The sequence below is a fragment of the Acinonyx jubatus genome, chromosome D3 (genome assembly GCF_027475565.1).
Source record: "Acinonyx jubatus isolate Ajub_Pintada_27869175 chromosome D3, VMU_Ajub_asm_v1.0, whole genome shotgun sequence".
NCBI lineage: Eukaryota > Metazoa > Chordata > Mammalia > Carnivora > Felidae > Acinonyx > Acinonyx jubatus.
In genome coordinates this window covers 16172502-16190796 of record NC_069392.1, presented here as the reverse complement: position 1 = coordinate 16190796, position 18295 = coordinate 16172502, and the positions used below count along the sequence as shown (strand labels likewise).

Below are 18295 nucleotides of genomic sequence, written 5' to 3'. Positions count from 1 at the left end.
TGTCCAGGAGGGAGAAACTCCCCCAGTGCCGCGGTGCTGCAGACGTCGTCCCCAAGCCTGGAAGTCCTGACCACCTCTCTCCCTGTCTCCACAGTTCATGGCCCAGGGGAAGACAGGGAGCAGCTCTCCCCCTGGGGGGCCTCCAAAGCCTGGAAGCCAGCTGGATAGTATGCTGGGGAGCCTGCAGTCTGACCTGAACAAACTGGGGGTCGCCACGGTTGCCAAAGGGGTCTGCGGGGCCTGCAAGAAGCCCATTGCTGGGCAGGTGATGAAGGTCGAGGTGGAGAGGGGAGGGAGCCGCAGGTGGTCGGACCTCTGCTCCTCAGGGGAGGGTGCTCCGCGGCAGGCCAGGGCCCGGAGCCGTGTTCTGCCTCCTTCCTCAGGTTGTGACCGCCATGGGAAAGACGTGGCACCCGGAGCACTTTGTCTGCACCCACTGCCAAGAGGAGATCGGATCCCGGAACTTCTTTGAGCGGGATGGGCAGCCCTACTGTGAAAAGGACTATCACAACCTCTTCTCTCCACGCTGCTACTACTGCAACGGTCCCATCCTGGATGTGAGTCCCTGTGGCGTGGCGGGAGGGCAGCCGTGCTGGCACATTTCTTCTTCGCTATAGTTCGTGCCATCTGATGCTCAGAGAGGTCACTCCTATGCTCGAGCTCCCACAGCCAGGAAACGGTGGGGCTGGGATTCAAGCGCAGGCTGGATTCAGGGCCCCTCTGCCTCCCTTCCACCTCCATCCCAGATTCCCTCTGGGGAAGCTCCCAGGAGTTTGGAGCTCCACCCTGATAAGTGGAGTGGCATGCTGGTGCCCTCACTCTCCTGCTGTGTGATGTTTAGGGAAATGCTCAACCTCTCGGAGACTGTTTCTTTTCTTATAAGATGGGGGTCACAGTACAACCTGTGACCTTAACCTTACCATGTGAAGATTCAGGAGAGAGAGTGTGTTGGGCATGTCATTTCCTTCAGTGAATTGGAATTCCCGGTAGTAATCCAAGCACAGTGAGGAGAGACTTCATCTCTGGATGGGCTGGGGGGGTGGGAGGGTCTTGCCTGTGAGTTTCCACTGTGGAATATGTCCAGTGGGTTGGCAACTGGGCTCTGGGCCCACACTTTACTTTCACAGAAAGTGGTGACAGCCCTGGACCGGACGTGGCACCCCGAGCACTTCTTCTGCGCCCAGTGTGGAGCCTTCTTTGGTCCCGAAGGTACGACTGGCAGGCAGGCCACCTTGCTGCCCCTCCTTCTGCCCCCCACCCCCATCCCCAGCACTGGGGAGGCAGGGGCAGGAGACTTTGCTGATGTGAGAGTCAGGGTGGCTCCTCCTTTGGAAGCCCTAACTCTGCCCCCCAAACCCCTGCTCCTCAGGGTTCCATGAGAAAGATGGCAAGGCCTACTGCCGGAAGGATTACTTTGACATGTTCGCGCCCAAGTGTGGTGGCTGTGCCCGGGCCATCCTGGAGAACTACATCTCGGCCCTCAACACTCTCTGGCATCCCGAGTGCTTTGTGTGCCGGGTAGGGAGCCCCCTGGCCTACTTGTCTGGAGGGAGCTGGGAGCGGGCAGTGGGGAGAGAAGGCCACCCCTCCGTCCCCCGTGATGCTCTCTGGATCTAACTTGGGCGTCATTAAAGAGGTAGCAGATAGGGGGTACAGTTCCCAGGTCCAGTGGATCCTGGGCCAGAGCTCATACTGAGGCGGGGAGAAACCAAGAGGAGTAAGGTAGACATGTCTCCAAGCCTTGTCCTGTGTGGTGGGCGGCCCTGGCACTGGTCACGTTCGGTAGAAGGGCACGTGAGAATTAAATGAGATCAAGCATTTAGCGGCCTCAGTGGAAATATTGGGCCATGGTCTCCAAACTGCATTCTGGAGGCAATGGGAGTCCACAGATGTTAGAGATCCAGCAAGGGCTTTCAGACCAGATAAGTTTGGAAAACACTGCTCACTGCAACACTTCTCAGTGCCTTTGACACCCAAGTGTGCAGGTAGGTTTCTGGGCACAATGTTAAAGCCACTTGCCCAGGAGCCCAGTAAGACCTGTGTTTGAATCCAGGCCCTGCAACTTAGTAGATGTGTGACTGTAGGCAAGTCACTGAACTTCTAGGTCTCAGTTGCCTCCTCTGTTGGGGGAATCCAGTGAGCGTTTGGTGCAGCACGTGGCACATAGGAAACGCTCAGCAAGGGGGAGTCATGACCTTGACGGACTTCTGCCCATGCCAGTGGCAGATGTCCCAGCCTGAGCCCCCTTTCCTGTGCCCCACCCCCCTCTTCTGCCTGGCAGGAGTGCTTCACGCCCTTCGTCAACGGCAGCTTCTTCGAGCACGATGGGCAGCCCTACTGTGAGGTGCACTACCACGAGCGGCGAGGCTCACTGTGCTCTGGCTGCCAGAAGCCCATCACGGGCCGCTGCATCACCGCCATGGCCAAGAAGTTCCATCCGGAGCACTTCGTCTGTGCCTTCTGCCTCAAGCAGCTCAACAAGGGCACCTTCAAGGAGCAGAACGACAAGCCTTACTGTCAGAACTGCTTCCTCAAGCTCTTCTGCTAGGCACCCTTCATGGCCCCCCCTGCCCTGGCCCAGCCACCCCCCCTCCCCCCGCAACTGCTACTGTGACCCAGAGGCCTTGCCCAGGGGTGAAGGGGCAAACCTGATCGAAACTGGAACCCGTGTCCTCGGCTGGTGCAGGATGGCAAGAGGGCCCACTCTTCTTTCCCCTGCCAGAGCCTCTGGGCTTTCCTCCACCTGCAGCCCCCTCCCAGGCTGCCGACTCTTCATCCTCCCTGGACGTGTGTCCCCACCAACCCGCCTGGCCATGCCAGCACCCGACTGACACTGGAGCCATCTCTTACTCATGTTTTGGCAGTGGAGCCAGGGGGAAGGGCAGGCAGGGTCTGATGGGGTCTTTTTTTTATCCTTCTTACCCCGTCCCGACCTGATTATCCTTGTCCTGAGAGTATTGGGGGACACCCAGCTCCCTTCAGACAATGCCAGCATAAATCTATCTACCCAAGGGTGGAAGTGGTCAAGGGGCCACCCAGAAGGTTTCTTGTGCTCCTCCCGTCCTTCCAGTCTCCCCAGGCCTGGGCAACTGCCCCCTGCTCCCCCCATCCCCCCATAACTGCTCTGGTTCTACTGAGAGAGGCCTCTTCAGCAATAATGTTTTATAGTCACTTCCTCCGTCTCTGGGACGGCGCGAGGTGGGGAGTTTTGCCCCGTGCCTGGACACTGTACCGACTTTGATAGATTTCTACACTGAGGTTTGAATTCATATCGTCTTGAGTTGCTTTTACTTCTCTATACAAAATGATTTTGAAGAGATTTTAAAGATGTCCCCTTTTGTACTCTCCTCCTCCATGGCCACTTGTCCTGTTGGTGACAATGGCCGTGGCATGGCATCTGCCTTGTACTGAGGGCTTGGGGTGGGGAAGCAATTTGTATTTTATTTTTTCTTAGCACAAGCAGGTGAATTCGGAGCAGCTCTCTGACTCCCCTTCCTTAACTTCACAGCTCACCAGGACTGTTTTATATAAACTGCTGTATTTTAAAACCCCTTCCTTACTACCTGGGCCAGCAAGCTCTTAACTGAAATTGGCCTTAGGGTGTCTTGCCCTTTGGGGCCTAGAGTTCTAAACCTCATCTGTCCTGTTCCTGAGGGGGGAGAAGGGGAAAGTACACTTTGGGGGTGCTGCTTCCTGTCTGAGTAAGCCATCAGGAGCATCTGCTCCCCTGTGAACTTTTTGGCAGCAAAGAGAACCTGCCGAACATTCTTGGCCTCCTCACTGCTTCTCTCTGGCTTTTTCTTCTGCCTTCTCAGGAAAGCTGGTATCTGATTTTGACCATTGGTCTTGTTGATTCCACTGGGCCCCGTATTTCCCCAAATTTCCCCTGCCCTCCCTGGAGACTGGAGGTCTGGGGAAAAGGGCCCAAAAATTTTTGCAAGGGGGCCTGATAGGACTCCAGGCAGAGGGGACAGGATCCTGCTAAAGCAGTAGGAAGCCCTCAGAGCTCTGTCCCCCAAGGATGAAACAGGAACAGGCAAGCCTGGCGTTCCAGGTCCGCAGAAGGGGTCCCGGCGGGGGTCTAACGTGAAGATGATCCAGACCACTCCACTAGCTTCATAGCAAAGACTGAGTGTGCCGGGGTCTCAGAAGAGGGTCCCCCTCCTTTGAGACAGGGCTAGGAGCAGCCCCAGTCTGGGAGGTCAGCCAGGCCCCTCCAAAGGTCTGATGTCTCCACTTCCACCCATAGGCCTTATTGCTCTGTTTACAGTGACTGGCCCCAGGCCCCTCCCTTAGGGGTACTGGGGTTTCTGGGGTCTACCTTCTGGGGCAATGGTTATTTGAGGATTTTATTTTATTTTATTTTTTTTCTCTGTAAACTTTTAACCTGGCTTTTCCCCATTTCAATTTCTGTGACTTATGCCAATAAAGTTTGCCATTATTTTCACCTATGCCTAGTGCCTTTTCTTGGTGAGGAAGATCCTGTCTGAGGTAACAATTTAGTGCCAGAAAAGAGACCAAGCCCTTTGCGGATTCATGGAGACCATAGTATGAGAGTAACTCAGTGATGTTCCCCTACTTGAGGCAAAAAGCCCCCGGAACAGATGGGATCCCTGCGTGAGCTTGGCTCTTTTCTCAGCAGTTGGTGAGGAAAAGCAGGGAGAGCAGTGCTGTTGGGCCCTGCATGGATCAGGCCCTGCCTTAGTTTTGCTGTAGATTCCCTGAAGGGCATCCTCACATGGGGTCTGTGGGTGGCCTCACACTCATTTACAGATAAGGGAAGGGGTTCAGAGAGAACTGACGTGCACAACACAATTCTCTGAGTGAGCCCAGAGGCAGGATGTGAACCCAGGGCTTGCCTCTGACTTGGTTCCTGCTTTGACCAGATGTAGCCCCCACCGCCACCGGACTTGCTGGCTGGAGCAGAGTGGGGTGGGAACCTTCCCAGCAGAAGTTGGTGGACTTACAGTTGAGGATGGGTCTCTAGTGCCCTCCGGTGGTCATATCCATACTTGCATGCTTCCTTCCTGGTCTGAGCCAGAATTCCAGTCCCGGGCCCTAGGAGCTTCCTGGATAGCTTTGTTCCCCTAGCTGCTTCGGAATTTACATGTTCTCTCCAATGCGTTTCCAAAAAGCAGCATGTTGAATTCTAGTTGGAATCTTGATTGACCATTTCACAGAGAGCTCAAGTGGAAATTACCTTCAACTGTTACCCAAAGGTAATGGTGGTTTATTCCTCCAGACCATGCTGGATTTATTTATAGAAATGTATATGGCTCACTTTACTGTAATTTGCTTTCTCACTGATTTGCTTTTTCACTCAACTGTACTTTGTGAGTATTTTCCCGTGTCAATAAATATAGATCTGCATCATTTTTAATGGCTTCATGATATTCCATTATATTGATGTACTACAATTAGAGATGATATTTATATCATCAGAGCCAGGATGTCCTTGGAAAGGTACCATATGAGTATGTATATACACGGAAAAGTATAGGTTAGGGAGAAACAGCCTCAGGGTTTGGAGGGGACTGTATAGCATTATGAGGCCCATGGGCTTTGAACTTGCTCCTAGATTTCAGTTCCAAAGCCATTGGGGTTGTTGGGTTTTTGGTTTTGTTTTTTTGTTTTTTGTTTTTTTTTTTCTAAATATTTATTTTTGAGAGAGAGGGAGTATGTGCACATGAGGGGGAAGGGGCAGAAAGGGACAGAGGATCTGAAGCAGGCTCCCTGTTGACAGCAGCAAGCCAGATGTGGGGCTGGAACTTGTGAACCTGGAGATCATGACCTGAGGCCAAGTTGGATGCTAACCCTACTGAGCCATCCAGGCGCCCGGCCCCACACCCCAAGCCATTGTTTACTGGTTGAAGGACTTGGGCAAGTTGTTTAACCTCTGTGAATTTTCTCACCAATAAATGGAATTACTAATACTGTACCTCCTCAGGGAATTGTTGCAAAGATTCACAGCAGTAATGTGCACAAAGTACTTAGCCCAATGATGAGCATGCAGTAATACATTGTCATTAGAAAGGGAGCTTGGCAGTAATTGACTCCAACAGTCCTCTAAACAGCTGGTTGTCAGAGGCACTAGGAAACTTTGAAACAAAAATACAGGAATTTGTAACTTGGCCATGTGAAAAGAGTGAAGATAGAAACATGCTTCTGCCCTAGGATCTAAGCTCAATCATTACAAAAACAACAACAACAACAAAAAACTATGGATATAGCACAAGTGTTCAAATAAGTGTTGAGGGCATCAGGGTGGCTAAGTCGGCTGAGTGTCCAACTCCTCCTGATATCGGCTCAGGTCATGATCCCAGGGTCATGGGATGGAGCCCAGCATGGGGCTGTGTGCTGAGGCTGGAGCCTGGTGAAGATTCTCTTTCTCACCCTCTGTACCTCCCCTGCGTGTGCTCCCTCTCTCTCTTTCTCAAAATAAATAAACATTCAAATAAGTGTTGAATGAATGTATAATAAAATAAACTAGTATTTAGTGACTTCCTCCTACATTCCAGGGACTGCTGTTAAGATACGTGTTACATATCTCATTTAATCCTCATAGCAACTCTTTCTAGAATGTAGATACTTGATTATCCCCATTCTACAGCTAAGGAAAGGGAAACAGGGTCAGTAAGGTGAAATCACTTCCTAAGATGACATAGTTAGCAAGTGGTAAGGGTAAGAAGGGTAAGGGTAAGGGTAAGTGACGAAGGGTATGGGTCCAGGTCTTCTGACTGCAAAATTTGCATTCATTCATTCAACAAATATTTATTATGTGCTTGCTATGTGCCAGACATAAGATAAACGTCTCTGCTTTGTGGGGCCTGCATTCTTGTGGGGAGAGACAGACAACTAACAACGTAATAAGTTACATACTGTGTTATAAAGTCTAAGTGCTAAAAAACAAAACAAAAAGCAAACAAAAGGTGTAAGTGCTACCAAAGGAAAAAAAAAATAGAACAGAGTAAGGAAGGAGTGGGGGTGGTGGTAGTGGATTTTGGGGGTAATTTTAAATAGGGTGATCAGCGTAGGCCTCCTTGAGTGCATGATATCTGAGCCAAGACTTGGAGTTGTTACTTCTGTGGATACCAGCAAGGAGCCTTCTAAGAAGAGGGATTAGCTACTACTGCAAGACCATAAATTGGGAGCATGCTCTGGAAAAACAGGGAAGAGCATAGTCTGGTGGAAGCGAATGAGTCAGTAGGAAAATAAATTATAGGAGGGTAGGTCCAGAGGAGATCATGCAGGACCTTGTAGGGAGTTTTAAGTTTTAGGCTTTTACTCTGAGGGAAATGGGAAGGCTTTGAGGAGTTTTGAGCGGATGAGAAATGATCTAACTTAAGTTTTAAAAGATTCCTCTGTTTTGGTAGGGAGAAGAAGAAACTGTAGACAAGAGACTATGCTGTTTCTAAAGCATATGCAATTATTTCTTAGCTCCACATCGTACTGTTTAATTTGCGATTTGGCTAGGTGGCAGGAAAAAACTTGAACGCTCCGTTTGCAAGCTCTAGTTCCCACACACAAGCAGCTCCAGCCCAGCAGAGGGCAGCCGCTTTAACAGAGCGCCTCCGGACACCCGGCAGCGCCTTTCTTAACCACTTTATTTAAAGAAGGCTTTCCTTTGGCTGGAGTGGCAGCAATATCATCCAATGCCGATCTACACTAGTTGTGCGTCACCAGACGGGCGGCGGCACCAGCCAATAGCCGGGGACGTTGTCCGCGTCTTCTGATTGGCCGCTTCATTCACATATAAAAGGTGTGCGCCGGCGTAAGCCCCTCCTCTTTCCAGGCGTCCTCGTGAGAGGTTCGTATGGGTTCTGGGGTAGTGTCGGGCACCGGCGGCGGGAAGGAAGGATGGGGGGTGTTTGTGGGATCCTGGTGGGGGACAGGGTCCGGGCCTGTCCGGGCTGGGGCCTTGGAGGTGGCTTGCGCTCCCCGAGGGGTGGCGACGGTGATGGCGGCGGCAGCCCCAGCTCGGGCTGGCGGGCGCTCACGCGTGGCCTGCTCTGCGTAGGCCTTGTGTTTGGAGTCCGACAAGGCCATGGGGATGGGTGTCGGGGCGGACGGTTGCCTGAGCTTCTCTCTTTCCTCAGTGACATCGTCTTTAAACCCTGCGTGGCAATCCCTGACGCACCGCCGTGATGCCCAGGGAAGACAGGGCGACCTGGAAGTCCAACTACTTCCTTAAGATCATCGTAAGTGCGGGGTGGGTCGCGATCGCGCATTATGCTGCTTGGGCCTTGGGCACTAATAGGGACGATCAGCTGTCATGTGCTGAGCACTTCCTTGGTGCCAGCTACTAAATGACCATTTTAGGAAAGTCTCATTTGATTTCCACAGTTTGTGGAGATCTACCCGCCCTCCCCAACCGCCCCCCCCCCCCCTTTTTTCAGATAAACGGGTTCAGGCAGGTTAATTGGCTCCTAAGATGACAGCATTCATATTCTGGTCTGTCTGGCTTACAAATAGCACTCATCGTGGTTTTGCGCTTCTGCCTCCATTTTGTAACGAATGAGGCAATGAATAACTCATTATAAAGTGGCAACTTGTTGCACATTTAGGTGTTGTCAGTCAAGATACCAAACATCTTGCAGGTGTATTCTATTGGGTGCTCTTGAGGTGGGTCTTCCCAGAAACCCAGACCATGCTGTTGTGCATTAGGCTGCCTTGTGGAGCTTAATCTAGTCTCCCCTGTTAATCTTGTAAGTTTTCAGACATACAGAGAACTTAAAAGAATTGTCTAGGAATCACACATCTACAACCTAGATTATGCAAGTGACGTTTTGTTGTATTTGTTTTGTCTTGTTTAAAATGCTGCAAGCCTAGTCTTATTTGGAATGTTTTTTTTCTGTTGATGCAGCCATTTAATGGATAGAAACATGCCTCATAACTGGGGAAAAATTAAAAATGAATGCTACAATAAAATTTGGGGATTGAATGTAGAGACCTAATCTTCACTGTACATATTCAGGGTACAGATTGACAAATCTGTCAGTTTTACAACTCAGGTGGCTCCTGGTGGAAGAAATTGTCCCAGTTTCTGAATCGTTTCGAAAGCATAGAAGGAAGGAAGGGAGATGGAAGTCAGTGATTGTGGGATTTGGTTTCTCTTGCTGTTTTTCCTCTTTTCCTCCTGCTAAAACATCGTTTCTGGCTTGTTTTCATAGCAACTTTTGGACGATTATCCAAAATGCTTCATTGTGGGAGCAGACAACGTAGGTTCCAAGCAGATGCAGCAGATCCGCATGTCCCTCCGCGGGAAGGCTGTCGTGCTGATGGGCAAGAACACCATGATGCGCAAGGCCATCCGAGGGCATCTGGAGAACAACCCAGCTCTGGAGAAGTCAGTTAATTCATTTGGGCATCTTTGTCTTCCCTTCTCGGTGCCCTTCTCCTTTTCCCTGGAGAAGGATGGTGCTGAAAGGTGACGGTTTTCTGTAAACTTCTCTTTGCAGACTGTTGCCTCATATCCGGGGGAATGTGGGCTTTGTGTTCACCAAGGAGGACCTCACTGAGATCAGGGACATGCTGCTGGCTAATAAGGTAAGGGGAGAATTGGGTTGGCTAAAGAGATCTTGTCGTTAATTTTGGCTCCTTGAAAGCAAAATTGACCGTACTCAACTTGTATTTGTGGAGAGAAGACTTCTCATTACTGTTTTCGTTCAGGTGCCAGCTGCTGCTCGTGCTGGTGCCATAGCCCCATGTGAAGTCACTGTGCCAGCCCAGAACACTGGTCTGGGGCCCGAGAAGACTTCCTTCTTCCAGGCTTTAGGCATCACCACTAAGATCTCCAGGGGCACCATTGAAATCCTGGTGAGTGGGCTTGGCTTGCTAGTGCAAGTAAATGGGGGCTTGGTTGCTGTGGACCTGCTGGTTGTCTAGGTGTTAACTGCTAATCCTACCTTGTTCTTCAGAGTGATGTGCAGCTGATTAAGACTGGAGACAAAGTGGGAGCCAGCGAAGCCACACTGTTGAACATGCTGAACATCTCCCCCTTCTCCTTTGGGCTGATCATCCAGCAGGTGTTTGACAATGGCAGCATCTACAACCCTGAAGTGCTTGACATCACAGAGGAGACCCTGCATTCTCGCTTCCTGGAGGTACATACTGTCCATGTCAGGCCCTTGGTACATTAATGGTTGAGAGCTTCAGCTGCAGTCTGAAGCTGCTTGTCATACTGGCTATGTAGCTGCAACTGGCTGTGTAACCAGAGGCAGATATTTTGTTTACTTCAGTTTCCTCGTCTGTAGACCAGCAATAATAATACAAAATTATTGAAGGATTCGGTGAATTAATGAGTATAAAGCCATCTAACAGCACTGGTCGCAGAGTGAGGACCATAATTCTAGGGTCTGCAATAAGTCATGAGATTTTGCATAGAGTCATGAGTCAAAGGAGAAATGAGAAAAATGAGGACAGTGTAATACACGTGTTGCTAGAATCCTGTTTGGGAAGGACTGACTTTTTGTGGAAACATCTTGCTTAGTTTTTGCCATTAAAATATTTTTTTAATTGATGAATAAGGTGAAAGGAAGATGGAATTCCTTTTTTTTTTTTTTTTTTTTTTTTTGGACAAATGAAAAATTGGAATTATATGTACCATTAACTGTTTGCTTGGAGATCTCACTAGTGGATGAAATTAACGTGGAATTGGCTCAACATTTTTTTGTAACAGTTGAATGCTTATCTTAACTGTTCAGATTTTCACAAAATGGTGACTTTTTAAGTAAATGCCTTCATTATGGTATAGGAAATACTCATGTTGGGAATAGGGGTAAAAGCATTTGTAAATGACTGGATCTGAATTGGCCCTGCCAGAAGCATTTAGTACGAGGTGAAGTGTCTGTGTGAAGCGAAGATGCTGACTTAGCAAATTTTGTCTGCTGTTGAACTTTGCTTGGACCTCATGGTCTTGTCTATAAGATATCTCCCTTGAAATGTAATTTTTCTCTCCCTCTGTAGGGTGTTCGCAATGTTGCCAGTGTATGTCTGCAGATAGGTTACCCGACTGTTGCATCAGTGCCCCATTCTATCATCAATGGATATAAGCGGGTCCTGGCTTTGTCTGTGGAGACTGATTATACCTTCCCACTTGCTGAAAAGGTAAAAACCCACTAGGACCACAGGGGGCCTAATGGAGGATAAATGGACGACAGTCTGCTGAGTTGTGCTTTAATTGTATTTTAGAAAGCAGATACTTTTTTTTTTTTTTTTTGAGAGAGAGGGCGTACGTGAGCAAAGGGCAGAGAGAGAGGGAGAGAATCTCACGAGGGGCAGAGAGGGAGAAATGGGGCTCACCTGAAGCAGGGCTTGAGTTCACTCAGTGTGGGGCTCGAATTCACAAAACATGACCTAAGCCGAGGTCAGATGCTTAACTGAATGAGCACCCAGGCACCCCCAAAGCAGATACATTTTTTTTAAGAGTATACTTAAGAAGTTGGGGGGCAGCGGAGGTGTATCTTTGACTTTAGAGACCCAAAGAAGGGCTAGTTAGTTGAGGGCTAAGGGCTGGGCCTAAACTCACCAGGCCATAGCCAAGCTGTCTTGCTTGATTACTTCCAGGGAAGGTTTCCATGGCTTTGAAGTTACTGGCCATTTAACTAGAACTGAGGGGTTGTGGGTAGTAGGGATTGTGGATGACCATTTTGATCATGAACTTTTCCACTTGCTTCAGGTCAAGGCCTTCTTGGCTGATCCATCTGCATTTGTGGCTGCTGCCCCCGTGGCCGCTGCCACCACTGCTGCACCTGCTGCTGCTGCAGCCCCAGCCAAGGTTGAAACAAAGGAAGAGTCGGAGGAATCAGATGAGGATATGGGATTTGGTCTCTTTGACTAATCACCAAAAGCAACCAATTCAGCCAGCTTTATTTGTGAAACAAGGAAATAAAGGCTTACTTCTCTTAAAATTTGTCTCTGGACTCTTCCATTTTGTGCATTTTGAGGTTCACAGTGCTGTATACTAGAAACTAGAGCCATGGTAAATAGTAGAGCTTTATTTGAGGGTGGTGACATTTTGTTTTTTTTTAATTTACATCCAAATTAGTGTATAGTGCAACAATGATTTCAGGAGTAGATTCCTTGATGCCCCTTACCCATTTAGCCCATCCCCCCCCACACCCCCTCCAGTAACCCTCTGTTTGGTTTCCATATTTATGAGTCTCATATTTTGTCCCCCTCCCTGTTTTTATATTATTTTTGTTTCCCTTTCCTTATGTTCATCTGTTTTGTCTCTTAAAGTCTTCCTATGAGTGAAGTCATATGATATTTGTCTTTCTCTAATTTCACTTAGCATAATACCATCCAGTTCCATCCATGTAGTTGCAAATGGCAAGATTTCATTCTTTTGATTGCTGAGTAATACTCCACTGTGTGTGTGTGTGTGTATATATATATATATACACACACCACATCATCTTTATCCATTCATCCATCGATGGACACTTGGGCTCCTTCCATACTTTGGCTATTGTCGATAGTGCTGCTGTAAACGTTGGGGTGCACGTGTCCCTTCAAAACAGCACACCTGTATCCATTGGATAAATACCTAGTGCAATTGCTGGGTTGTAGGGTAGTTCTATTTTTAGTTTTTTGAGGAACCTCCATACTGTTTTCCAGAGTGGCTGCACTAGCTTGCATTCCCAATTTTATTTTTTAAATAGTTTATTTTGAGAGAGATCATGAACAGAGGGGGCAGAGAATCCCAAGTCCTGACATGGGGCCCAAAGTCCTGAACTGTGAGATCATGGCCTGAGCTGAAGTCAGACACTTAACTAAGTCACCCAAGTGCCCCAAGGTTTTATTTTACTTTTTATTTTTTAAGAATGCTTATTTTTGAGGAAGAGAGCACGAGTGGGGTAAGGGCAGAGAGGGAGACACAATTCAAAGCAAGCTCCAGGCTCAGCTGTCAGCAGAGAGCCCCATGTGAGGCTCGAACTCCTGAACTGAGAGATCATGACCTGAGCTCAAGTCAGACACTCAAGTGACTGAGCCATTCAGGTGCCCCTACAAGATTTTATTAAGTAATCTTTACACCCAGCTTGGGTCTCAAAAGTCACAACTTGAGATCAGGAGTCTTAACGCTCCACCAACAGGGCCAGCCAAGCACCCCTAACTGTATTTTTATTATACCAGAATCATTTCCATGCCCATCTGGCCACTAGCCTGGGTGCCTCTAAGATAACTTTCAGTAGTTGTAGTGTCCGTTGAGATACTGGCAGTGTTTTTCTTTCTTTTTTCTTTTTTTAAAAAATTTTTTGGGGTGCCTGGGTGGTGCAGTCGGTTAAGCGTCCGACTTCAGCCAGGTCAGGATCTCGCGGTCCGTGAGTTCGAGCCCCGCGTCAGGCTCTGGGCTGATGGCTCAGAGCCTGGAGCCTGTTTCCGATTCTGTGTCTCCCTCTCTCTCTGCCCCTCCCCCGTTCATGCTCTGTCTCTCTCTGTCCCCAAAAAAATAAACGTTGAAAAAAAAATATAAAAAAAAAAATTTTTTTTTTTAATGTTTATTTTTGAGACAGAGAGAGAGCATGAAGGGGGGAGGGTCAGAGAGAGACAGAGACACAGAATCGGAAACAGGCTCCAGGCTCTGAGCCGTCAGCACAGAGCCCAATGCGGGGGCTCGAACTCACAAACCATGAGATCGTGACCTGAGCCAAAGTCGGTCGCCCAACTGACTGAGCCACCCGGGCACCCCACTGGCAGTGTTTTTCAAATTAGGTGGTGATCCAATTCATGATGAGTAGGTAGTGTCTAAAGAGATAAAACATGATTGCTGAAAGGGTAGGTTACAAATCTACCGTACAAATCCTCGTTACAAATCTGTACTGGATCATGATGTAAACGTATTTTAAAGTTTGAACGCCATTACTGATAACAGGCTAATAGAGGGCCAACAACTAAACTGGGCAGACCCCATTCACTAAACTGTATTAGAGTTGGCCAATCTACACGGAAAATTTAGAAAACGCCCCATGGACCACGAGGCCCTGTTCCTACCTTCAGTATCCCACCCACCCTTTGGCTCCCAGCCTGGAACCAGGTTCACCCTGGGCAGGCGCCTCACATCTCCTGAATACTTCCCTGGCAGTGAGATCTACGTTGTCCTCCTACATTGTCCTACATTGTCCGCCACTGGGTTACAAACTCAGGATACTAGTTCACTGTCTCACTTTTACCTAGTTCAGTTCTGCCATTTAGGAAACTTTCTTCAAAGAGTGTGGTCTTTACTGGATAAAGACCCACGTTGGGGAGTCCAGGCAGGACCTGCCGACTTGAAGGGGGTTGGAGGCCTCACCGCCTTACACACCCTCAAAGGCCCTAGTTTCCCACGAGGCCAGGCTGAGAAGGCCCCGGGGCTGAGGAGCAGGCCTTCGGGAAAGAGGCCTCGACCTTCCTGGCACGGGCACCGGCTCTGGATCTCGCTCCCCGCTTCCCCTTCAGGGATGCAGCGGCCGCCTTCCCGCCCGGGGGCGCCAGGCCCGGCCCCAACGGGAGCCTGGCCTCGCCCTGCCGCGTGGGCCCGCGCTGTGACCCGGAAGCGCTCCGGAAGCGGTTCCGGAGTCAGCGCCGGCAGGATGGCGGCGGACACGCAGGTGAGGCGGTAGGCTGCGGGGCCAACGCGGCCAGCGGCTGGGTGTGGACGGCGGCCGCCGAGCCGGACCGCCCTTGCCACTAGCCTAGGAGTACCGGGGGGGGGGGGGGGGCGGGGGGGGAGCGGTGGCTGCGGAGGGCGCGGCCCCGGGGCAGCCTCCGGCCGTCCCCTCGCGGCTCCTGGTCCGGCCCGGCCCGGCCCGCGCGGCGCAGACCGACCCCAGGCTGGAGGAGTCCGGGGCTCCGGCCTGGGCTTCGGCAGCGGTTGTCCGGCGGGGCCCTCCCCGAGCCTGGAGTTGCAGAAGTTCCCCTTTACTAGTCTTTGCCGCATTTCCCACAGCGCTCCAACAGTGAGCCCCGGCCAGCGCAGACTCCTTAAACTTTACATTCAGCAGACGTTTCTCGAGCACCAACTTTGTGCAGAGACTTCGAGCATAGCCTTTGGATTTATACAGATCCGAATTTGAGTCCCAGCTCGATTACCACGAGACACTGGGCAAGTTACTTAACTCCGCCAGGTCTCAGTCTTTTCGTCTGTAAAATGGGACTAAAGTCATACCTATGGTAGAGGCTTGTTGTGAGGATTCAGTGACATAAAGTAGGGCACCTTATACGTTGGTTGTTATTAGGTCCAGGGTCGAAAGTAAGAGAACTGTTACTACCTTGGAAGAGCCTTGTCATCCTTGTGTGTTTTTTCACCAGTGAGTACCTTGTAGTTCAGGGAAGGACTGGGGAAAACTTTTTCTTTCCTTTTAGCTTTGTTTGTAGTTATAGAGTGAAAAAGGCAATAATATAGGAAAAACAGATGTCTAAAGGACAGCTTGGCTTATTTGAATCTCTAGGGGAAGGAGACTAACTGATTTTGATATGGAGGCCCTGAAGCCAGAGAGTGAGAGCACTTACCCATGAACGCTGGCAAGTTGTGTATTGAGAATCTCCTGTGCAAGGGGCTGGTAATTAGTTTAGAGTTGTGTTACACAGAACCCTGGAAAGAAAAACTTAGTCTCCTGGGTACTTTGGAAGAGGTTAGGGGACACATGCTGAATATTTAGCATTAATGCTCAAGTACAAAAACATCTCTCTAGAGCTGTGTGTTCAGTATGGTAGCCACTAGCCATGCGGATATTTAATGGCTAGTTAAGTTAGTTAAAAGTAAATGCGATAACAAATTTAGTTCTTCAGTTGCACTAGCCACGTTTCAGTGTGTGGGTAGCCACATGTGGCCACTGTGTTGGGCAGTGCAGAAGAACTGTTTCCATCATCACAGAAAGTTCTGTATTGGACAATGCCACTCGAGAGAAACCTGTGGACTTTGCAGCTGTTTTCATCTGGTCACACCAACAAAAAACTTCTGTGAAACATCTTGGTGTGCACTTCTTCAGTTTTCTCATGGGGTATCAAGTGGGCAACATTCATTTTCTGATTTAGAGAAAGAAGAGCTTTGAACCTAAAAAGTTCGTTCATATTTGTGAGAAACTATAGCCAAGAATTTAATATTAACCTGGAAAGACAGCTGTGTGGGAATTCTAGGTAGAGAGTGGGTTGTATTTATGCATCTATTTTTGTTGTCCCCTCAACGCTTACTAAAACGGGTAAAAGGTTTTATTTATTTATTTATTAAATGTTTATTTTTGAGAGAGAGAGAGAGAGAGAGAGAGAGAGAGAGAGAGAGAGTGTGAGCAGGGGTGGGGCCAGGAAAGAGAGAGAGAGAGAGTGTGCGTCAGAGAATTCAAAGCGGGCTCTGCACTGATAGCAGTGAGCTGGATGTGGGGTTTGAACTCAACAAACCATGAGATCATGACCTGAGCCGAAGTCGGACGCTCAACTGACTGAGCCATCCAGGCGCCCCTTAAACTATTAAAAGGTTTTAAAAAAGTACTCCCACAAGGATTGGGAGAATGGAGAGCAGACAACAGCAGCAAACTTTTAGAAACTCTAAAGTGCTGAATGGGAAGGATTTAGTAGACCCAGGGAAAATGAATCCCAAACTGACAGTTGGGAAAGCTAAGAAGCAACCTGATTCTCATGGCAGAATCTCTGACAGATGGGAGCTGGTGGTATTAACTGACCTCTGGAAGTGAGGGTGAGCAGGAGGGGTGAAATTAGGATTGGTTGAGAGCTTTTCTCAGATGCAGTCAGATCCCCAGCTGTCTTTCTCAACCTTGGCAAAAGTCTGGCCTTTTTTTTTTTTTCCTCTGGAGAGTGTGAAACAGGATCACTGTGAGGACTAGAGTAGGAGGTTCAATATCCAAGGAAATCATCCACAGAGTAATTCAAGAAACTTGCCCTGAACTGGAGGGTGTGTTTCCAGATCAAAAATGCTGAGCACAGTGGATGAAAATAGACTCACAACAAAGAATGTTGGTGTGAAATTTTAGAACCTTAGACACAAAGAGAAGATCCTAGAAATTTGCAGAGGGAAAAGTCAAGTCTCACACAAAGGATCAAAAATCAGAATGGCATTGGACTTTATAGCAGCACTGAGAGCTGGAGCTCAGCGAGAAATGTCTTCAGAATCCTGAGGGAAAATGATTTCAACCTAGTATTCTGTATCCAAATAAACTTAATTCAAGTGTGAAGCTAGAACATTTTCAGATGTGCAAGGACTTCACAAAATGGGGGATGTGCTCCATCTAAACACAAGAAAGTACATTTTCAGGGTGAGACACTATATCCCAAGTATAGAGGGCCAACTGCCAAATTGGGGCAGGTCATCAAGTTCTGAGAGATAATTTCTTCAGGAAGACAGACTTGGGAGAATACCTGATCTGCCCAAAGAGGCAGACAATTTGTCAAGTGAGAAGCAGACAAGTGGCAAAAAATTTGGGGTTGAATTGTCAATTAGGACAGATAAAACAAGGCAGACTGAGGTGAGGTAGGAAAGGGCATTTATTAACTCCAGGGTTAATAAAGCTGTGTAGGATAATAAACATAGTATATTAAATGGAGGTTGAATGTAAACACGGACAACTGAGCTGGCCAATATTATGAAACTGAGGAATTATGTTGGGGAAGTGGGGAGTGTGTGTGGTGAGGTTGGAGAAAGAGCTACTGTAAAAGGCAATAAAATGGAAAAATCCAATAGTAGTAGTACAAGCAAGTTATTTAGAGATTATGGAGATAACTGCCAAAATTATGAGCCAGAATTGGTGAAAGAGGGTGCTCTTGGGGAGGGAAGGCAAGGGACTGGGTTTTCTAGCAGACTTCCCAGAATTCTTTGGCTTTGATCTTTTTTTTTTTTTTTAGGTATGGTTGACATGACTTTGACTCTTTAATTATCTGTATGTATGACTATAAAAAAAGACAGTATTAAAACAATGACTTGGAACAATCACAAAACCCTGGAAGACAGAGTCTTGGCATGAGTTTACTCATTGCCAGTAGAATTACATCAGGGGTTTAAATATAAGAAAAACTTAACATTGTTTTGTTTCTCTATGTACCCTTTTCTATGTATTTTACTAATAAGGCCTCTATGTATTAAGGTCTCTATGTACCCTTCTCTATGTATGTTACTTGTAAGACCTGGCCTGTCACTGAAATAACTTTAGAAGGAAAAGATGAGGGCACCAGTATGTCAGTTACTTGGGTCTTACCATGGCCTTTTCTAGTGCTCATGTATCCATGACTTGTCCATTCTATAGCTTGGAGAATATTGCTCAGGAGCAGATTTTCCGGAATATTTGCAAACTGCCCCCACCCAGTGCGG

General features: G+C 48.4%; 3 protein-coding genes across 7 annotated transcripts in view; all 3 read left to right on the top strand.

Moving 5' to 3' along the window:
* The window catches only part of PXN (paxillin), a 47263-nt gene extending 42816 nt beyond the window's left edge, over positions 1–4447 (top strand). For all 5 annotated transcript variants that reach the window (XM_053206719.1, XM_053206718.1, XM_053206717.1 and 2 more), the window contains 5 exons: positions 95–265; positions 384–557; positions 1128–1209; positions 1370–1518; positions 2282–4447. In XM_053206719.1, the coding sequence (XP_053062694.1) occupies positions 95–265; positions 384–557; positions 1128–1209; positions 1370–1518; positions 2282–2548 (843 nt within the window). In that variant the 3' untranslated portion in view covers positions 2549–4447. The remainder of the gene's footprint in view (positions 1–94; positions 266–383; positions 558–1127; positions 1210–1369; positions 1519–2281) is intronic.
* Positions 4448–7755: 3308 nt separating this feature from the next.
* On the top strand, positions 7756–11909 carry RPLP0 (ribosomal protein lateral stalk subunit P0). The gene is made up of 8 exons (XM_015068563.3): positions 7756–7807; positions 8097–8198; positions 9171–9346; positions 9459–9546; positions 9670–9816; positions 9918–10103; positions 10966–11106; positions 11678–11909. Exons 2-8 carry the CDS (start codon positions 8145–8147, stop codon positions 11837–11839), a joined length of 954 nt encoding a protein of 317 aa, XP_014924049.2. The 5' UTR covers positions 7756–7807; positions 8097–8144; the 3' UTR covers positions 11840–11909.
* A 2624-nt stretch (positions 11910–14533) lies between these two features.
* Positions 14534–18295, top strand: part of GCN1 (GCN1 activator of EIF2AK4) — a 58321-nt gene continuing 54559 nt past the window's right edge. Inside the window, exon 1 of the mRNA XM_027043943.2 lies at positions 14534–14588. Coding sequence (XP_026899744.1) covers positions 14571–14588 — 18 coding nt within the window. The 5' untranslated portion in view covers positions 14534–14570. The remainder of the gene's footprint in view (positions 14589–18295) is intronic.

Coding starts and splice junctions, on each gene's coding strand:
- RPLP0 (XM_015068563.3), top strand. CDS start 8,145: ATGCCCAGGGAAGACAGGGCGACCTGGAAGTCCAACTACTTCCTTAAG. Junction 10,104..10,965: donor TGCATTCTCGCTTCCTGGAG/GTACATACTGTC, acceptor CTCCCTCTGTAG/GGTGTTCGCAATGTTGCCAG. Junction 11,107..11,677: donor CCTTCCCACTTGCTGAAAAG/GTAAAAACCCAC, acceptor CACTTGCTTCAG/GTCAAGGCCTTCTTGGCTGA.